The sequence below is a fragment of the Salmo salar genome, chromosome ssa20 (genome assembly GCF_905237065.1).
Source record: "Salmo salar chromosome ssa20, Ssal_v3.1, whole genome shotgun sequence".
NCBI classification, from domain to species: domain Eukaryota; kingdom Metazoa; phylum Chordata; class Actinopteri; order Salmoniformes; family Salmonidae; genus Salmo; species Salmo salar.
Window position 1 is genome coordinate 95193631 of NC_059461.1, and position 20848 is coordinate 95214478.

The following is a 20848-nucleotide window of genomic DNA, read 5'->3' on the forward strand; positions in this document are numbered from 1 at the left end:
GTTGAGATTGCCTGCAATGACAACAAGCTCAGTCCGATGATGCTGTGACACACCGCCCCAAACCATGACGGACCCTCCACCTCCAAATCGATCCCACTCCAGAGTACAGGCCTCGGTGTAACGCTCATTACTTTGACGATAAATGCGAATCCGACCATCACCCCTGGTGAGACAAAACAAAGACTCATCAGTGAAGAGCACTTTTTACCAGTCCTGTCTGGTCAAGCGACGGTGAGTGTGCGCCCATAGGCGACGTTGTTGCTGGTGATGTCTGGTGAGGACCTGCCTTACAACAGGCCTACAAGCCCTCAGTCCAGCCTCTCTCAGCCTATTGCGGACAGTCTGAGCACTGATGGAGGGATTGTGCATTCCTGGTGTAACTCGGGCAGTTGTTCTTGCCATCCTGTACCTGTCCCGCAGGTGTGATGTTCGGATGTACCGATCCTGTGCAGGTGTTGTCACATTTTTTTTTTTTTATTGTATTTTTTCACCTTTATTTAACCAGGTAGGCTAGTTGAGAACAAGTTCTCATTTACAACTGCGACCTGGCCAAGATAAAGCATAGCAGTGGGACACATACAACAACACATGGAATAAACAAAACATACAGTCAATAATACAGTAGAACAAAAGAAAACAAAAAGTCTATATACAGTGAGTGCAAATGAGGTAAGATAAGGGAGTTAAGGCAATAAATAGGCCATGGTGGCGAAGTAATTACAATACAGCAATTAAACACTGGAATGGCAGATGTGCAGAAGATGAATGTGCAAGTAGGGATACTGGGGTGCAAAAGAGCAAGATAAATAAATAAATACAGTATGGGGATGAGGTAGGTAGGTAGATGGGCTGTTTACAGATGGGCTATGTACAGGTGCAGTGATCTGTGAGCTGCTCTGACAGCTGGTGCTTAAAGCTAGTGAGGGAGATATGAGTCTCCAGCTTCAGTGATTTTTGCAGTTCGTTCCAGTCATTGGCAGCAGAGAACTGGAAGGAGAGACGGCCAAAGGAGGAATTGGCTTTGGGGGATGACCAGTGAGATATACCTGCTGGAGCGCGTGCTACGAGTGGGTGCTGCTATGGTGACCAGTGAGCTGAGATAAGGCGGGGCTTTACCTAGCAGAGACTTGTAGATAACCTGTAGCCAGTGGGTTTGGCAATGAGTATGAAGCGAGGGCCGACCAACGGGAGCGCACAGGTCGCAACGGTAGGTAGTGTATGGGGCTTTGGTGGCAAAACGGATGGCACTGTGATAGACTGCATCCAATTTGTTGAGTAGAGTGTTTGAGGCTATTTTATAGATGACTTCACCGAAGTTGAGGATCGGTAGGATGGTCAGTTTTACGAGGGTATGTTTGGCAGCGTGAGTGAAGGATGCATTGTTGTGATATAGGAAGCTGATTCTAGATTTAATTTTGGATTGGAGATGCTTAATGTGAGTCAGGAAGGAGAGTTTACAGTCTAACCAGACACCCAGTATTTGTAGTTGTCCACATATTCTAAGTCAGAGCCGTCCAGAGTAGTGATGCTGGACAGGCAAGCAGGTGCGGGCAGTGATCGATTGAATAGCATGCATTTAGTTTTACTTGCGTTTAAGAGCAGTTGGAGGCCACGGAAGGAGAGTTGTATGGCATTGAAGCTCATCTGGAGGTTAGTTAACACAGTCTCCAAAGAGAGGCCAGAAGTGTACAGAAATGTGTCGTCTGCGTAGAGGTGGATCAGAGAATCACCAGCAGCAAGAGCAACATCACTGATGTATCCAGAGAAGACAGTCGGCCTGAGAATTGAACCCTGTGGCACCCCCATAGAGACTGCCAGAGGTCCGGACAACAGGCCCTCCGATTTGACACACTGAACTCTATCAGAGAGGTAGTTGGTAAACCAGGCGAGGCAATCATTTGAGAAACCAAGGCTGTCGAGTCTGCCAATAAGAATGTGGTGATTGACAGAGTCGAAAGCCTTGGCCAGGTCGATGAATACGGCTGCACAGTAATGTCTCTTATCGATGGCGGTTATGATGTCGTTTAGGACCTTGAGCGTGGCTGAGGTGCACCCATGACCAGCTCTGAAACCAGATTGCATAGCGGAGAAGGTACAGTGGGATTCAAAATGGTCGGTAATCTGTTTGTTCACTTGGCTTTTGAAGACCTTAGAAAGACAGGGTAGGATATATATAGGTCTGTAGCAGTTTGGGTCTAGAGTGTCACCCCCTTTGAAGAGGGGGATGACCGCAGCTGCTTTCCAATTTTTAGGAATCTCAGACGATACGAAAGAGAGGTTGAACAGGCTAGTAATAGGGGTTGCAACAATTTCGGCAGATAATTTTAGAAAGAGAGGGTCCAGATTGTCTAGCCCAGCTGATTTGTAGGGGTCCAGATTTTGCAGCTCTTTCAGAACATCAGCTATCTGGATTTGGGTGAAGTAGAAATGGTGTGGGCTTTGGCGGGTTGCTGTGGAGGGTGCCGGGCAGTTGACCGGTTGACCGGGGTAGGGGTAGCCAGGTGGAAAGCATGGCCAGCTGTAGAGAAATCCTTATTGAAATTCTCAATTATAGTGGATTTATCGGTGGTAACAGTGTTTCCTAGCCTCAGAGCAGTGGGCAGCTGGGAGGAGGTGCTCTTATTCTCCATGGACTTTACAGTGCCCCAGAACTTTTTTGAGTTAGTGCTACAGGATGGAAATTTCTGTTTGAAAAAGCTAACATGTGGTCTGCCACTGCGAGGACGATCAGCTGTACGTCCTGTCTCCCTGTAGCGCTGCCTTAGACGTCTCACAGTACGGACATCGCAATTTATTGCCCTGGCCACATCTGCAGTCCTCATGCCTCCTTGCAGCATGGCTAAGGCACGTTCACGAAGATGTTCAGGGACCCTGAACATTTTCACGGATAGACTACATATTTGTATCTCCCTATATAAACAGGTGTATTCAGACAACCGAGCTGCTCCCCATACTAATTTCATACTAATTTCTGACCATGGAGCTGTCCTGTATAGTATGTAACATGACAGCTACAAACAGAAAGGTGCCAGAAGATTGAGCTTTAACACGACTTTGCTGCAGAATAAGGCTTTTTGAGGAAAAACTGTACCTCGTTTGCCTCACATCTTAATTGAACTCGCAGTAAAAAAAAAAAGTAGTAGATCTGGAAAAAAAAGATTTCTCTGGTTGAAAATGAGCAACAAAACAAAAATGTACAGGGGAAGATGTTAACAGCATTAAAACACGAGTATAACACTTTACTGCAATCTAAGCAGAATGTCACGTCCTGACCAATATTTAGGTATTAGTTGTATTATATTTGGTCAGGACGTGGCAGAGGTATATTTGTTTTGTATTATGGGGTTTTGTGTGTGGTGTAGTGGGGTGTGTTAGTGGTTGGTATAGGCTCTAGGGTTGGTTTTCTATGTAGAGTTAATTGGGGTTGGACTCCCAATTGAAGGCAGGTGTGTTGAGTTGCCTTTGATTGGGAGTCTAAGCAGAATTTATAATGCATCGCACAAGAGTAACATTCCATTCTGAGAGGGAGAAAGCTAGTAGACTTTTGTATCAAGACAATTTAAACACCATCTAGTAAGATATCACATGACCCGGCAGAAACGAATGATACGTTTAGGCAGTTTTATTCCAAATTATATACCTCAGAGGCTAGCTAGTGAAGTTAGTACATTTAACAAATTCAACATTAACGCTGGATTTGCAAGTGAACTGTTAACGCTAGCTAACTTGGCTTCTGTCAGTATAGCTAGCTAGCTAACTAACGTCAGGTAGCTAACCGCTAATGATAGCTAGCTAACGTAGTTCACGAACGACCCTGATCATAATAAGATCACACACTTCTTATCATCATTGCTCTGTCGAGTTTGGGAAGGTCCAATCTGGATTCCTTGACTCCCCACTTCCTCTTGAAGAACTCAGGAGTGCATTAACATCTATGAAAAGAGGCGAATCACGAGGACTTGATGGTTTTCCCTCCTTAGCTGTTTCTTGAAATATGGGATATTGTCGGGCCACTAATTGGTTCTATCAATCGTGCATTAAACCTTGGAGAATTCCATAGAGACCAAAACACCTCACTGATTATAGTTTTGTTAAAAAAGGGCAAATCTCCCCTAGACTGTAAAAGTTATAGGCCCTTAAGCCTTATTATACCAGAGCTCAAGCTGTTTGCAAAGGTACTTGCCATCAGATTGGAACAGCTTGTAGGAAATCTAATCAGCGATGATCAAACTGGGTTTATAAAGGGTCGTTTAGCCTCAGACAATATTAGACGTCTATTCATAAATGTGTTTGAAAACAACCCAGTCCCTGCTGCACTTTAGTTTAGTTGCAGAAAAAGCCTTTGATAGGCTAGAACTATTTATGGTGTGTTTTGGAGGCCTCTGGTTTTGGTAAAGGATTTATCTCCATGTTAAAAACATTGTATTCTGCATCCCAAGCAGTTGTGCAGACGGGAAATATTCTATCCAAGACTTTCTGTTTAAAACGTCCCACAAAACAAGGATGTTCATTATCACCAATGCTCTTTGCCCTGTCTTTGGAGCCCCTTGCTTCAGAGATTAGATTGGACCCACCTATTTCATCCATCAATATTAAAAAAGGTTAGCAGCACAACGTGTCATTCTATGAAACCTTATTGTATTTCTCAGACATCTCAATTTCCCTTCCACAGATTTTGAAATTGTTTACTCTTTTCGGTTCATTCTTTAAAATAAACTGTGAAAAATCTATACTCAATAGCCATGCAAAATTGCTTACTTTGCCTGCTGCATCTCCAGTGCAGTGGCATGAGGCAGACTTTATTTATTTGGGCATACCCACCAAATTTTCCCAAGGTTGCAGAAGGAACTATGTCAAACTAAATGAGGAGATCACCTCTGATTTGCAGAGATGGTCCTTTCTTAAAATCTCATTACAAAGCAGGATTTCTATAGTAAAAAGGAACATACTCGACCAAGGAACAAACATACTTGTATTTTCTCTACGCTACCTATACCTCATCCGCCAAAGTAGGAATTAATGTCAATGACCTCAAAGTGTATTTGGAATGATAAAAAGCCACGCATTCGATATGATACACTTACACAGTTAAAGAGAACAGGAGGTTTGTCTCATCCCATTTACAAATTATGTTACTGGTCTTTCAAAATAAAATCCTAGCGAGTATAGTCCCATAATTGGAGAGGCATCGAGGAAGCACTTGTTGCACCGCAGAGACTTACAGATCTAGTTTTTTTCTGATATCAAGGTAAAAACAGCATTCGAAAGATGTGGATAAATTATTTCCAACTTACTACAAGTACGGTAATACACTGAGAAACATATAGGCAACACTAAGAAGTTCTATGAATCTTCTCCTCTATGGCACAATCATAACCTGCTGACAATCAATAAGCCTTTTGTGTACCCATTGTGGGCGGAAAAGGGTGAGCATCACTTCCAGGCATTTCATGGTTCCTTTATCTACAGTTAAGATCTTTCTTAAAAGCTTATGGTGTACCATGGGATGCCCTGTTAACATCCCACATAATGCTTACATGGATAGACCCTTCATTAACTTCTAAAATAGTCTCTGCCACTTATGATTGGCTGCTGTCTGTTAAATGCTCTACATTGGTTGTCACTCTAGTATGGAACCGTGAAATGCAGGGATTGGGGCAAGACCTGAACTGGGATACCATTTGGGAAAATATATTTGTTACCTCTAGAAACCCAGCACACCAGCTTATACATTATAAGCTTATACATAGAGGTTACGAAACTCCATTTAGATGTTTTAAGATGAAGTTGATTCCTACTCCAATATTTGATAGATGCCGTATGAATGCTGTTGGAACACTATTGCACATGTTTTAGAAATATCCTGTGGTGTCCCAGTTCTGGTCACATGTTTTGGGAATGTCCTGTGGTGTCCCAGTTCTGGTCACATGTTTTGGGACTGTCCAGTGGCGTCCCAGTTCTGGTCACATGTTTTGGGACTGTCCTGTGGCGTCCCAGTTCTGGTCACATGTTTTGGGACTGTCCAGTGGTGTCCCAGTTCTGGTCACATGTTTTGGGACTGTCCAGTGGTGTCCCAGTTCTGGTCACATGTTTTGGGACTGTCCAGTGGCGTCCCAGTTCTGGTCACATGTTTTGGGACTGTCCAGTGGCGTCCCAGTTCTGGTCACATGTTTTGGGAATGTCCTGTGGTGTCCCAGTTCTGGTCACATGTTTTGGGACTGTCCAGTGGCGTCCCAGTTCTGGTCACATGTTTTGGGACTGCCCAGTGGCGTCCCAGTTCTGGTCACATGTTTTGGGAATGTCCTGTGGCGTCCCAGTTCTGGTCACATGTTTTGGGAATGTCCTGAGGTGTCCCAGTTCTGGTCATTCCAGGATTTTTCTTTATTTTTACTATTTTCTACATTGTAGAATAATTGTGAAGACATTAAAACTATAAAATAACACATATGGATTCATGAGGTATTCACATGGACTGCATTATTTGTGGAATTTCTTTCCTTCTTAATGCGTTCGAGCCAATCATTTGTGTTGTGACAAGGTAGGGGTGGTATACAGGAGATAGCCCTATTTGGTAAAATACCAAGTCCATATTATGGCAAGAACAGCTCAAATAAGCAAAGAGAAATGACAGTCCATCATTACTTTAAGACTTGAAGGTCAGTCAATACGGAACATTTCAAGAACTTTGAAAGTTTCTTCAAGTGCAGTTGCAAAAACCATTAAGCGCAATGATGAAACTGGCTCTCATGAGGACCAGCACAGGAAAGGAAGACCCAGAGTTACCTCTGCTGCAGAGGATACGTTCATTAGAGCTACCAGCCTCAGAAATTGCAGCCCAAATAAATGCTTCACAGAGTTCAAGTAACCGACACATCTCAACATCAACTGTTCAGAGGAGACTGCGTGAATCAGGTCTTCATGGTCAAATTGCTGCAAAGAAACCACTACTAAAGGACACCAATAAGAGGAAGAGACTTGCTTGGGCCAAGAAACACGAACAATGGACATTAGACCGGTGGAAATCTGACCTTTGGTCTGATGTTCCAACCGCTGTGTCTTTGTGAGACGCAGAGTAGGTGAACGGATGATCTCCGCATATGTGGTTCCCACCATGAAGCATGGAGGAGGAGGTGTGATGGTGTAGGGGTGCTTTGCTGGTGACACTGTCAGTGATTTATTTAGAATTCAAGGCACACTTAACCAGCATGGCTACAACAGCATTCTGCAGCGATATGCCAATCTGTCTGGTTTGCGCTTAGTGGGATTATCATTTGTTTATCAACAGGACAATGACCCAACACACTTCCAGGCTGTGGAAGGGCCATTTGACAAAGAAGGAGAGTGATGGAGTGCTGCATCAGATGACCTGGCCTCCACAATCACCCGACCTCAAACCAATTGAGATGGTTTGGGATGCGTTGGACCGCAGAGTGAAGGAAAAACAGCCAACAAGTACTCAGCATGTGTGGGAACTCCTTCAAGACTGTTGGAAAAGCATTCCAGGTGAAGCTGGTTGAGAGAATGCCAAGAGTGTGCAAAGCTGTCATCAAGGCAAAGAGTGGCTACTTTGAAGAATATCAAATATAAAATATATGTTGATTTGTTTAACACTTTTTTTGGTTACTACATGATTCCATATATGTTATTTCATAGTTTTGATGTCTTCACAATTATTCTACAGTGTAGAAAATAGTAAAAATGAAGTAAAACCTTAGTATGAGTAGGTGTCTAGTTGTGGCCGCAACTGGTCTAGATTGTAAACGACTCTTGGCAGAATCCATTACCTGACTGTGGGTGATAAGCACAATAAAGTTTCAACTGCAACACACCAAACTATATGTTCTCAAATTCTAGTTTCTTGAACAATGGGGAGACTGTGTATGTTTTGGGTCAACAAAGCTGTGTCCATCATAACATTCAATAAATAATCACCATGCGATCAATTGTCAGATGTAAACATGTCTTTTTCCCCCATCTGCCTGCAGCAAGATATATTTCCCTTGCTCACATGATGGACAGTTGCTGGTTGCTGAGACAGTATTAAACCTGCTGTAGAATTCCTTCGAAAAATACAAATCATGACCCTCAAGTCAGTAAAGAGAATGAATCATGTGCGAACTGCACATTCCTACTCTGTAACATCACAGAGAGTGAACGGTGCTTAGACAAGACGAGACCATTTTTACAGAGCCAGTTGAAACGTTATTATCACGGACATATCCAAGCAAATAACAATAGAAAAAAGGCTCAAACAAAGGAAAATGCAGCTAGCGAACTGTCAGTCCAGGTTCAATGTTTGACATGACTGAGTTAGCTAGCAAGTGACAAGAACGTTATCCAGCCTGAATAGCAACCATTTTGTTTAGAACGGACGACCAGGCCTTTTGCATAGCAACTATTTTAACATGATGAATGACTGGCAGGCGTCTGTAGCAACATGACCAAAATAACGAACAACCAGTGTTTTGTCTCCGGACTATATCTTCTGGTGGAAGAATTACATTGTATGAATTCATTTATCAAAATAACGTTTTAATGAAAATATGTAACAGTTTTATAAAAGCAATAAGGCATTCGAGGCAGTTTTTTTGTCATGAATACAGTCACAGGTAAGAGGCAGTGCTGAATCATGAATACAGTCACAGGTAAGAGGCAGTGCTGTATCGTGAATACAGTCACAGGTAAGAGGCAGTGCTGTATCGTGAATACAGTCACAGGTAAGAGGCAGTGCTGAATCATGAATACAGTCACAGGTAAATGGGCTATTGTGTCGTGCCAAACAACACCATTTACCTGTGACTGTATTCATGCTGCAGCACTGCCTCTTACCTGTGACTGTATTAATGATTCAGCACTGCCTCTTACCTGTGACTGTATTCATGATTCAGCACTGCCTCTTACCTGTGACTGTATTCACGATTCAGCACTGCCTCTTACCTGTGACTGTATTCACGATTCAGCACTGCCTCTTACCTGTGACTGTATTCACGATACAACACTGCCTCTTACCTGTGACTGTATTCACGATACAACACTGCCTCTTACCTGTGACTGTATTCACGATACAACACTGCCTCTTACCTGTGACTGTATTCACGATACAACACTGCCTCTTACCTGTGACTGTATTCACGATACAACACTGCCTCTTACCTGTGACTGTATTCACGATACAACACTGCCTCTTACCTGTGACTGTATTCACGATACAGCACTGCCTCTTACCTGTGACTGTATTCACGATACAGCACTGCCTCTTACCTGTGACTGTATTCACGATACAGCACTGCCTCTTACCTGTGACTGTATTCACGATACAGCACTGCCTCTTACCTGTGACTGCATTCACGATACAGCACTGCCTCTTACCTGTGACTGTATTCACGATACAACACTGCCTCTTACCTGTGACTGTATTCACGATACAGCACTGCCTCTTACCTGTGACTGTATTCACGATTCAGCACTGCCTCTTACCTGTGACTGTATTCACGATACAACAGTGCCTCTTACCTGTGACTGTATTCACGATACAGCACTGCCTCTTACCTGTGACTGCATTCTTGTGCCTTACTGCTTAATTACATACAGTATCCCCCCCCTCTATACAGCTCAGCTTCGTATGAGCGGCGTTCTCACTGTCTTTCCTGGTCTTTGCAGAGCTAGGTGTGCCGGCTGGTAGTGTGTGAGTTGGAAGTGTGTGAGTTACCGTACTCACGGTCTTTCCTGGTCTTGGCGGCGCTAGCTGTTGATGCAGGGCCCTGGCCGATACTGTTGAAGCCTCTGACTGTGATGAGGTACACGCGGTTCCCCTCCAGGCCTGTCAGCGCCATAGACGTCTCGTTCCCTGCTGTCTTCTTCCTCTTCCCTGACTCCTCCTGCTCGCTGTCCTTCCAGTAGCTCACCTGACAAAAGAAGACGTACGGTGCGTCTCTTTTTAAACTTGTCTTTTTATTGTAGTATTTACATTTTATTTGTTTTATTTAGATTTATCTGATGAAAAATGTAATGTATAATGCACACACACACACACACACACACACACACACACACACACACACACACACACACACACACACACACACACACACACCACACACACCTCGTATCCCCGTGGTCTCCCAGGGCCAGGGTTGGGTGGTCTCCAAGTTACTTTAATTTCCGAAGAGGAAATGCTGGAAGCTTTCACCTCAGATGGGGCCTCTCTGGGCTCTGTAGAGGATAACACACACACACAACCACACACACACACACACACAGACACACTGTAACGGCTGCTTGTTGTCTCCTGTGTGCCTTGTAGAAAACGCCGCATAATGACGTGTCGATTGCAGAGTGAGTAATATACTTGAGATATTTACGCTACATACAGTGGGGGGGGGACATTAGTAACGCTACAGACATTAGTAACGCTGCTGACACGTCTCATAATAACCAGGGGATTTTAAAATAAATACTACGATTCAGTACAATCAGTACATATTGATAACAGTAAATCAGTACATATTGATAACAGTAAATCAGTACATATTGATAACAGTAAATCAGTACATATTGATAATAGTAAATCAGTACATATTGATAACAGTAAATCAGTACATATTGATAACAGTAAATCAGTACATTTTGATAACAGTAAATCAGTACATATTGATAACAGTAAATCAGTACATATTGATAACAGTAAATCAGTACATATTGATAACAGTAAATCAGTACATATTGATAACAGTAAATCAGTACATATTGATAACAGTAAATCAGTACATATTGATAACAGTAAATCAGTACATATTGATAACAGTAAATCAGTACATATTGATAACAGTAAATCAGTACATATTGATAACAGTAAATCAGTACATATTGATAACAGTAAATCAGTACATATTGATAACAGTAAATCAGTACATATTGATAATAGTAAATCAGTACATATTGATTACAGTAAATCAGTACATATTGATAACAGTAAATCAGTACATATTGATAATAGTAAATCAGTACATATTGATAACAGTAAATCAGTACATATTGATAATAGTAAATCAGTACATATTGATTACAGTAAATCTCTACAGTAAATCAGTATTACTATTATGTTTCATCAAATCAAATCAAAATCAAATGTATTTATATAGCCCTTCTTACATCAGCTGATATCACAAAGTGCTGTACAGAAACCCAGCCTAAAAACACCCAAACAGCAAGCAATGCAGGTGTAGAAGCACCTGCATCAAGTCAAGTGATATGTTTCATGATTACTTTCATAGCATATCAGCCATACAGTACAGTGAATAGTATCTGAATCCCAGGGGAGATCAGAGGATGAATAAATTACATAAAGTGACACATTCTCAGTGTATAGAGGGTAATTCTTCATGACTAACATTTCAAACATCAACAAATTAACCTCTAGACCAGGGCTGTCAAACATCTGGTGGTTTGAGTAAAACAGTTTCCAGCTCGCTAATAATCACATCAATGAAAGCTAGACAGTCAGGGATTAGAAACATTCCCAAAATGATAACTAGAGGAACATTTTTGACAGATTTAGATAGCGAAGGAGGACATTTTCAGTGCGGATCTCCGGACCTCGTTCAATACCGAATGCAGTCCCCGGGACGAAATTAGTTCTAAACTCGGTCCTGGGGCAGTTTATGACCCAGCACTACACAGCTGATTCAAATAACAAACTCATCATCAAGCTTTGATTATTTGAATCAGCTGTGTAGTGCAAGGGCAAAAAACAAAACCTGTACCCAGGGGGCACCTGGACCGAGAAAACTAAGATGTGATGATTTGCCTTTGGTTTTTACTTGTGAGAACCAGTAGAACTGAGGAAGTGACAGTAGAAGTGACAGTAGAACTGAGAACGTGACAATAGAACTGACAGTAGAACTGAGGACGTGACAGTAGAACTGACAGTAGAACTGAGGACGTGACAGTAGAACTGAGGAAGTGACAGTAGAACTGACAGTAGAACTGAGAATGTGACAGTAGAACTGACAGTAGAACTGAGGACGTGACAGTAGAACTGACAGTAGAACTGAGGACGTGACAGTAGAACTGAGGAAGTGACAGTAGAACTGACAGTAGAACTGAGGACGTGACAGTAGAACTGACAGTAGAACTGAGGACGTGACAGTAGAACTGAGGATGTGACAGTAGAACTGACAGTAGAACTGAGGACGTGACAGTAGAACTGAGGATGTGACAGTAGAACTGACAGTAGAACTGAGGAAATGACAGTAGAACTGAGAGTGGAACTGAGGAAGTGAGAGTAGAACTGATAGTAGAACTGAGGAAGTGACAGTAGAACTGACAGTAGAACTGAGGAAGTGACAGTAGAACTGACAGTAGAACTGAGGAAATGACAGTAGAACTGAGAGTGGAACTGAGGAAGTGACAGTAGAACTGACAGTAGAACTGAGGACGTGACAGTAGAACTGAGGATGTGACAGTAGAACTGAGGAAGTGACAGTAGAACTGACAGTGGAACTGAGGAAGTGACAGTAGAACTGACAGTGGAACTGAGGAAGTGACAGTAGAACTGACAGTAGAACTGAGGAAGTGACAGTAGAACTGAGGAAGTGACAGTAGAACTGAGAGTGGAACTGAGGAAGTGACAGTAGAACTGACAGTAGAACTGAGGAAGTGACAGTAGAACTGACAGTAGAACTGAGGAAGTGACAGTAGAAGTGACAGTAGAACTGAGGAAGTGACAGTAGAACTGAGGAAATGACAGTAGAACTGAGAGTGGAACTGAGGAAGTGACAGTAGAACTGACAGTGGAACTGAGGAAGTGACAGTAGAACTGACAGTAGAACTGAGGAAGTGACAGTAGAACTGAGGAAATGACAGTAGAACTGAGAGTGGAACTGAGGAAGTGACAGTAGAACTGACAGTAGAACTGAGGAAGTGACAGTAGAACTGACAGTAGAACTGAGGAAGTGACAGTAGAACTGACAGTAGAACTGAGGAAATGACAGTAGAACTGAGAGTGGAACTGAGGAAGTGACAGTAGAACTGACAGTAGAACTGAGGAAATGACAGTAGAACTGAGAGTGGAACTGAGGAAGTGACAGTAGAACTGACAGTAGAACTGAGGAAGTGACAGTAGAACTGACAGTAGAACTGAGGATGTGACAGTAGAACTGAGGATGTGACAGTAGAACTGAGGAAGTGACAGTAGAACTGACAGTGGAACTGAGGAAGTGACAGTAGAACTGACAGTGGAACTGAGGAAGTGACAGTAGAACTGACAGTAGAACTGAGGAAGTGACAGTAGAACTGAGGAAGTGACAGTAGAACTGACAGTAGAACTGAGGATGTGACAGTAGAACTGACAGTAGAACTGAGGACGTGACAGTAGAACTGAGGATGTGACAGTAGAACTGACAGTAGAACTGAGGAAGTGACAGTAGAACTGACAGTGGAACTGAGGAAGTGACAGTAGAACTGAGGAAGTGACAGTAGAACTGACAGTAGAACTGAGGAAGTGACAGAAGAACTGACAGTAGAACTGAGGAAGTGACAGTATAACTGACAGTATAACTGAGGATGTGACAGTAGAACTGACAGTAGAACTGAGGACGTGACAGTAGAACTGACAGTAGAACTGAGGACGTGACAGTAGAACTGAGGACGTGACAGTAGAACTGACAGTAGAACTGAGGACGTGACAGTAGAACTGAGGACGTGACAGTAGAACTGACAGTAGAACTGAGGACGTGACGGTAGAACTGACAGTAGAACTGAAGACGTGACAGTAGAACTGACAGTAGAAATGAGGACGTGACAGTAGAACTGAAGACGTGACAGTAGAACTGACAGTAGAAATGAGGACGTGACAGTAGAACTGAAGACGTGACAGTAGAACTGACAGTAGAACTGAGGACGTGACAGTAAAACTGAGGACGTGACAGTAGAACTGAGGACGTGACAGTAGAATTGACGACGTGACCGTAGAACTGAGGAGGTGATAGTAGAACTGAGGACGTGACAATAGAACTGACAGTAGAACTGAGGATGTGACAGTAGAACTGAGAGTAGAACTGAGGACGTGACAGTGGAACTGACAGTAGAACTGAGGACGTGACAGTAGAACTGACAGTAGAACTGAAGACGTGACAGTAGAACTGAGAGTAGAACTGAGGACGTGACAGTAGAACTGACAGTAGAACTGAAGACGTGACAGTAGAACTGACAATAGAACTGAGGACGCTTCCGGTTTGGAGCGAGAAGTCGCACTACGCTTCACTCCACAGGTAATATTACACTTCATTACATTACAACGGTTTGATTTGTTTGATCTGAGCAATTTTTCTTAGCTAGCTACATAGCCGTCTTTGTATCAAAGATAATTGTGTAGTTTAGAGTAACTAGAGTAATTATCGAGTAATTATCGAGGTTAGCTATCTTCGTCCTCCTAACGTAGTCATCACTGCTAGCTAGCTAGTCAACACTGCTAGCTAGCCAACCAGCCAACTTCTACCGACTAGCAGCACTGTAGAAACTATTACATTACAACGGAACGACTTGATTAGTGTAGTGTTAGTGTTAGTTAGCCAGCTACTTAGTTGTCTTTGCTGTCTTTGCATCTAAGATAATTGTGTACTCTAGAGTAATTATCGAGGCTAGCTAGCCAGCCGCGACGCGACGCCAGACTTAGTCAACACACCTAGTCATCATTAACCCACTGCTAGCTAGCCAACCGTTACCGACTAGCAGCGCTGTAGATACTAATACTTTACAACGGAACGATTTGACTAGTGCAGTGTGAGCTAGCTAGCTACATAGTTGTCTTTGTCATAGCTTGATAATTGTGTAGTTTAGTAATTATCGAGGTTAGCTAGCCAGCTATTTCCGTCCCCCGCGACGCCATTTTTCCAAACCCAGCCAACTATTACCGACGAGCAGCATTGTAGAAACTAAATACATTACAAAGGAACGTCTTGATTAGTGTTATGTTCGCTAGCTACAAAGTTGCTTTTGTATCATGACAAGGTGTAGTACTGAAACTATCGAGGTTACCTAGCCAGCTACACGTTCAAAGTCAACAACGCAGCCACTGCTAGCTAGCCTACTCCACCAGCCAGCAGTACTGTATCATTTTCGTCATTTTAGCCAATAAGATTTTTGCAACGTAAGCTTAACTTTCTGAACATTCGAGACGTGTAGTCCACTTGTCATTCCAATCTCCTTTGCATTAGCGTAGCCTCTTCTGTAGCTTGTCAACTATGTGTCTGTCTATCCCTGTTCTCTCCCCTCTGCACAGGCCATACAAACGCTCCACACCGCGTGGCCGCTGCCACTCTAACCTGGTGGTCCCAGCGCGCACGACCCACGTGGAGTTCCAGATCTCCGGCAGCCTCTGGAACTGCCGGTCTGCGGCCAACAAGGCTGAGTTCATCTCAGCCTATGCTACCCTCCAGTCCCTAGACTTCCTGGCGCTGATGGAAACATGGATTACCACAGATAACACTGCTACTCCTACTGCTCTCTCCTCGTCTGCCCACGTGTTCTCGCATACCCCTAGAGCATCGAGCCAGCGGGGTGGTGGCACTGGAATCCTCATCTCTCCCAAGTGGACATTCTCTCTTTCTCCCCTCACCCATCTGTCTATCTCCTCATTTGAATTCCATGCTGTCACAGTTACCAGCCCTTTCAAGCTTAACATCCTTATCATTTATCGCCCTCCAGGTTCCCTTGGAGAGTTCATCAATGAGCTTGACGCCTTGATAAGTTCCTTTCCTGAGGATGGCTCACCTCTCACAGTTCTGGGTGACTTTAACCTGTTAGGGCTAGGGGGCAGTATTGACACGGCTGGATAAAAAACATACCCGATTTAATCTGGTTACCACTCCTACTCAGTAACTAGAATATGCATATACTTATTACATATGGATAGAAAACACCCTAAATTTTCTAAAACTGTTTGAATGGTGTCTGTGAGTATAACAGAACTCAAATGGCAGGTCAAAACCTGAGAGATTCCTTTACAGGAAGTGGCCTGTCTGACCATTTGTTGAACTTGTTTTCCATCTCTATCATTTACTAAGGATCTCTGCTCTAACGTGACACTTCCCACGTCTTCCATAGGCTCTCAGAGCCCGGGAAAAAACAGAATGTCGTCATTCCAGCCCCAGGCTGAAACACATTATCGCCTTTCTCAAGTGGCCCATCAAGAGACACTAGCTTATGCGCGTGACCCCGACCGCCCCCGCCTTTGGGATTTTTTCCTCTGTTTGCCGAAAAGGAGATTCCCTGTCGGAATATTATCGCTTTTCTACGAGAAAAATGACGTAAAAATTGATTTTAAACAGCGGTTGACATGCTTCGACGTACGGTAATGGAATACTTTGAATTTTATTGTCAGGAATTGCGCCAAGCGCACTTCTTTACTATTTCGGATAGTGTCTGGAACGCACGAACAAAACGCCGCTATTCGGATATAACGATGGATTATTTTGGACCAAACCAACATTTGTTATTGAAGTAGCTGTCCTGGGTGTGTATTCTGACGAAGACAACAAAAGGTAATGACATTTTTATAATAGTAAATATGATTATGGTGAGTGCTAAACTTGCCGGGTGTCTAAATAGCGAGCCCGTGATGCCTGGGCTATGTACTTAGAATATTGCAAAATGTGCTTTCACCAAAAAGCTATTTTAAAATCGGACATATCGAGTGCATAGAGGAGGTCTGTATCTATAATTCTTAAAATAATTGTTATGCTTTTTGTGAACGTTTATCGTGAGTAATTTAGTAAAATGTTAGCGAATTCCCCGGGGGGTATGCTAGTTCTGAACGTCACATGCTAATGTAAAAAGCTGGTTTTTGATATAAATATGAACTTGATTGAACAAAACATGCATGTATTGTATAACATAATGTCCTAGGGTTGTCATCTGATGAAGATCATCAAAGGTGAGTGCTGCATTTAGCTGTCTTCTGGGTTTTGGTGACATTATATGCTGGCTTGAAAAATGGGTGTCTGATTATTTCTGGCTTGGTACTCTGCTGACATAATCTAATGTTTTGCTTTCGTTGTAAAGCCTTTTTGAAATCGGACAGTGTGGTTAGATTAACGAGAGTCTTATCTTTAAACGGCTGTAAAATAGTCATATGTTTGAGAAATTGAAGTAATAGGATTTTTAAGGTTTTGAAAATCGCGCCACAGGCTGGCAGTGGCTGTTACGTAGGTGGGACGAATTCGTCCCGCCGGTCCCATAGAGGTTAACCTCCCCACGTCTACCTTTGACTCATTCCTCTCTGCCTCCTTCTTTCCACTCCTGTCCTCTTTTGAACTCACCCTCTCACCTTCCCCCCCTACTCACAAGGCAGGCAATACGCTTGACCTCATCTTTACTAGATGCTGTTCTTCCACTAATCTCATTGCAACTCCCCTCCAAGTCTCTGACCACTACCCTGTATCCTTTTCCCTCTCGCTCTCATCCAACACTTCTCACTCTGCCCCTACTCGGATGGTATTGTGCCGTCCCAACCTTCGCTCTCTCTCTCCCGCTACTCTCTCCTCTTCCATCCTATCATCTCTTCCCTCTGCTCAAACCTTCTCCAACCTATCTCCTGATTCTGCCTCCTCAACCCTCCTCTCCTCCCTCTCTGCATCCTTTGATTTTCTCTGTCCGCTATCCTCCAGGCCGGCTTGGTCCTCCCCTCCTGCTCCGTGGCTCGACGACTCACTGCGAGCTCACAGAACAGGGCTCCGGGCAGCCGAGCGGAAATGGAGGAAAACTCGCCTCTATGCGGACCTGGCATCCTTTCACTCCCTCCTCTCTACATTTTCCTCTTCTGTCTCTGCTGTTAAAGCCACTTTCTACCACTCTAAATTCCAAGCATCTGCCTCTAACCCTAGGAAGCTCTTTGCTACCTTCTCCTCCCTCCTGAATCCTCCTCCCCCTCACCCCTCCTCCCTCTCTGCGGATGACTTCGTCAACCATTTTGAAAAGAAGGTTGACGACATCCGATCCTCGTTTGCTAAGTCAAACGACACCGCTGGTCCTGCTCACACTGCCCTACCCTGTGCTTTGACCTCTTTCTCCCCTCTCTCCAGATGAAATCTCGCGTCTTGTGACGGCCGGCCGCCCAACAACCTGCCCACTTGACCCTATCCCCTCCTCTCTTCTCCAGACCATTTCCGGAGACCTTCTCCCCTACCTCACCTCGCTCATCAACTCATCCTTGACCGCTGGCTACGTCCCTTCCGTCTTCAAGAGAGCGAGAGTTGCACCCCTTCTGAAAAAACCTACACTCGATCCCTCCGATGTCAACAACTACAGACCAGTATCCCTTCTTTCTTTTCTCTCCAAAACTCTTGAATGTGCCGTCCTTGGCCAGCTCTCTTGCTATCTCTCTCAGAATGACCTTCTTGATCCTAATCAGTCAGGTTTCAAGACTGGGCATTCAACTGAGACTGCTCTTCTCTGTGTCACGGAGGCTCTCCGCACTGCTAAAGCTAACTCTCTCTCCTCTGCTCTCATCCTTCTAGACCTATCTGCTGCCTTTGATACTGTGAACCATCAGATGCTCCTCTCCACCCTCTCCGAGCTGGGCATCTCCGGCGCGGCCCACGTTTGGATTGCGTCCTACCTGACAGGTCGCTCCTACCAGGTGGCGTGGCGAGAATCTGTCTCCGCACCACGTGCTCTCACCACTGATGTCCCCCAGGGCTCTGTTCTAGGCCCTCTCCTATTCTCGCTATACACCAAGTCTCTTGGCTCTGTCATATTCTCACATGGTCTCTCCTTTCATTGCTATGCAGACGACACACAATTAATCTTCTCCTTTCCCCCTTCTGACAACCAGGTGGCGAATCGCATCTCTGCATGTCTGGCAGACATATCAGTGTGGATGACGGATCACCACCTGAAACTGAACCTCGGCAAGATGGAGCTGCTCTTCCTCCCGGGGAAGGACTGCCCGTTCCATGATCTCGCCATCACGGTTGACAACTCCCTTGTGTCCTCCTCCCAGAGTGCTAAGAGCCTTGGCGTGACCCTGGACAACACCCTGTCGTTCTCCACTAACATCAAGGCGGTGACCCGATCCTGTAGGTTCATGCTCTACAACATTCGCAGAGTACGACCCTGCCTCACACAGGAAGCGGCGCAGGTCCTAATCCAGGCACTTGTCATCTCCTGCCTGGATTACTGCAACTCGCTGTTGGCTGGGCTCCCTGCCTGTGCCACTAAACCCCTACAACTCATCCAGAACGCCGCAGCCCGTCTGGTGTTCAACCTTCCCAAGTTCTCTCACGTCACCCCGCTCCTCCGCTCTCTCCACTGGCTTCCAGTTGAAGCTCGCATCCGCTACAAGACCATGGTGCTTGCCTACGGAGCTGTGAGGGGAACGGCACCTCCGTACCTTCAGGCTCTGATCAGGCCCTACACCCAAACAAGGGCACTGCGTTCATCCACCTCTGGCCTGCTCGCCTCCCTACCTCTGAGGAAGCACAGTTCCCGCTCAGCCCAGTCAAAACTGTTCGCTGCTCTGGCACCCCAATGGTGGAACAAGCTCCCTCACGACGCCAGGACAGCGGAGTCAATCACCACCTTCCGGAGACACCTGAAACCCCACCTCTTTAAGGAATACCTGGGATAGGATAAAGTAATCCTTCTAACCCCCGTTTAAAGATTTAGATGCACTATTGTAAAGTGGTTGTTCCTCTGGATATTATAAGGTGAATGCACCAATTTGTAAGTCGCTCTGGATAAGAGCGTCTGCTAAATGTCTTAAATGTAATGTAAATGTAAACTGAGGATGTGACAGTAGAACTGACAGTGGAACTGAGGACGTGACAGTAGAACTGAGGACGTGACAGTAGAACTGACAGTAGAACTGAAGACTTGACAGTAGAACTGACAGTAGAACTGAGGACGTGACAGTAGAACTGAGGAAGTGACAGTAGAACTGACAGTAGAACTGAGGACGTGACAGTAGAACTGACAGTAGAACTGAGGACGTGACAGTAGAACTGAGGATGTGACAGTTGAACTGACAGTAGAACTGAGGAAGTGACAGTAGAACTGACAGTGGAACTGAGGAAGTGACAGTAGAACTGACAGTGGAACTGAGGACGTGACAGTAGAAGTGACAGTAGAATTGAGGAAGTGACAGTAGAACTGACAGTGGAACTGAGGAAGTGACAGTAGAACTGACAGTGGAACTGAGGAAGTGACAGTAGAAGTGACAGTAGAACTGAGGACGTGACAGTAGAAGTGACAGTAGAACTGAGGACGTGACAGTAGAACTGAGGAAGTGACAGTAGAACTGACAGTAGAACTGAGGACGTGACAGTAGAACTGACAGTAGAACTGAGGACGTGACAGTAGAACTGAGGAAGTGACAGTAGAACTGACAGTAGAACTGAGGACGTGACAGTAGAACTGACAGTAGAACTGAGGACGTGACAGTAGAACTGAGGATGTGACAGTTGAACTGACAGTAGAACTGAGGAAGTGACAGTAGAACTGACAGTGGAACTGAGGAAGTGACAGTAGAACTGACAGTGGAACTGAGGACGTGACAGTAGAAGTGACAGTAGAATTGAGGAAGTGACAGTAGAACTGACAGTGGAACTGAGGAAGTGACAGTAGAACTGACAGTGGAACTGAGGAAGTGACAGTAGAACTGACAGTAGAACTGAGGACGTGACAGTAGAAGTGACAGTAGAACTGAGGACGTGACAGTAGAACTGAGGAAGTGACAGTAGAACTGACAGTAGAACTGAGGACGTGACAGTAGAACTGACAGTAGAACTGAGGACGTGACAGTAGAACTGAGGAAGTGACAGTAGAACTGACAGTAGAACTGAGGACGTGA

The 20848-nt window shown here is 44.4% G+C and overlaps 1 protein-coding gene across 2 annotated transcripts in view; it reads right to left on the bottom strand.

Annotated features, from left to right (window-relative positions):
* Positions 1 to 20848, bottom strand: part of cntn5 (contactin 5) — a 488559-nt gene that overhangs the window by 11516 nt on the left and 456195 nt on the right. For both annotated transcript variants that reach the window (XM_045704177.1, XM_045704176.1), the window contains exons 20-21: positions 10103 to 10212; positions 9719 to 9905 (exon numbers count right to left, since the gene is read on the bottom strand). In XM_045704177.1, the coding sequence (XP_045560133.1) occupies positions 9719 to 9905; positions 10103 to 10212 (297 nt within the window). The remainder of the gene's footprint in view (positions 1 to 9718; positions 9906 to 10102; positions 10213 to 20848) is intronic.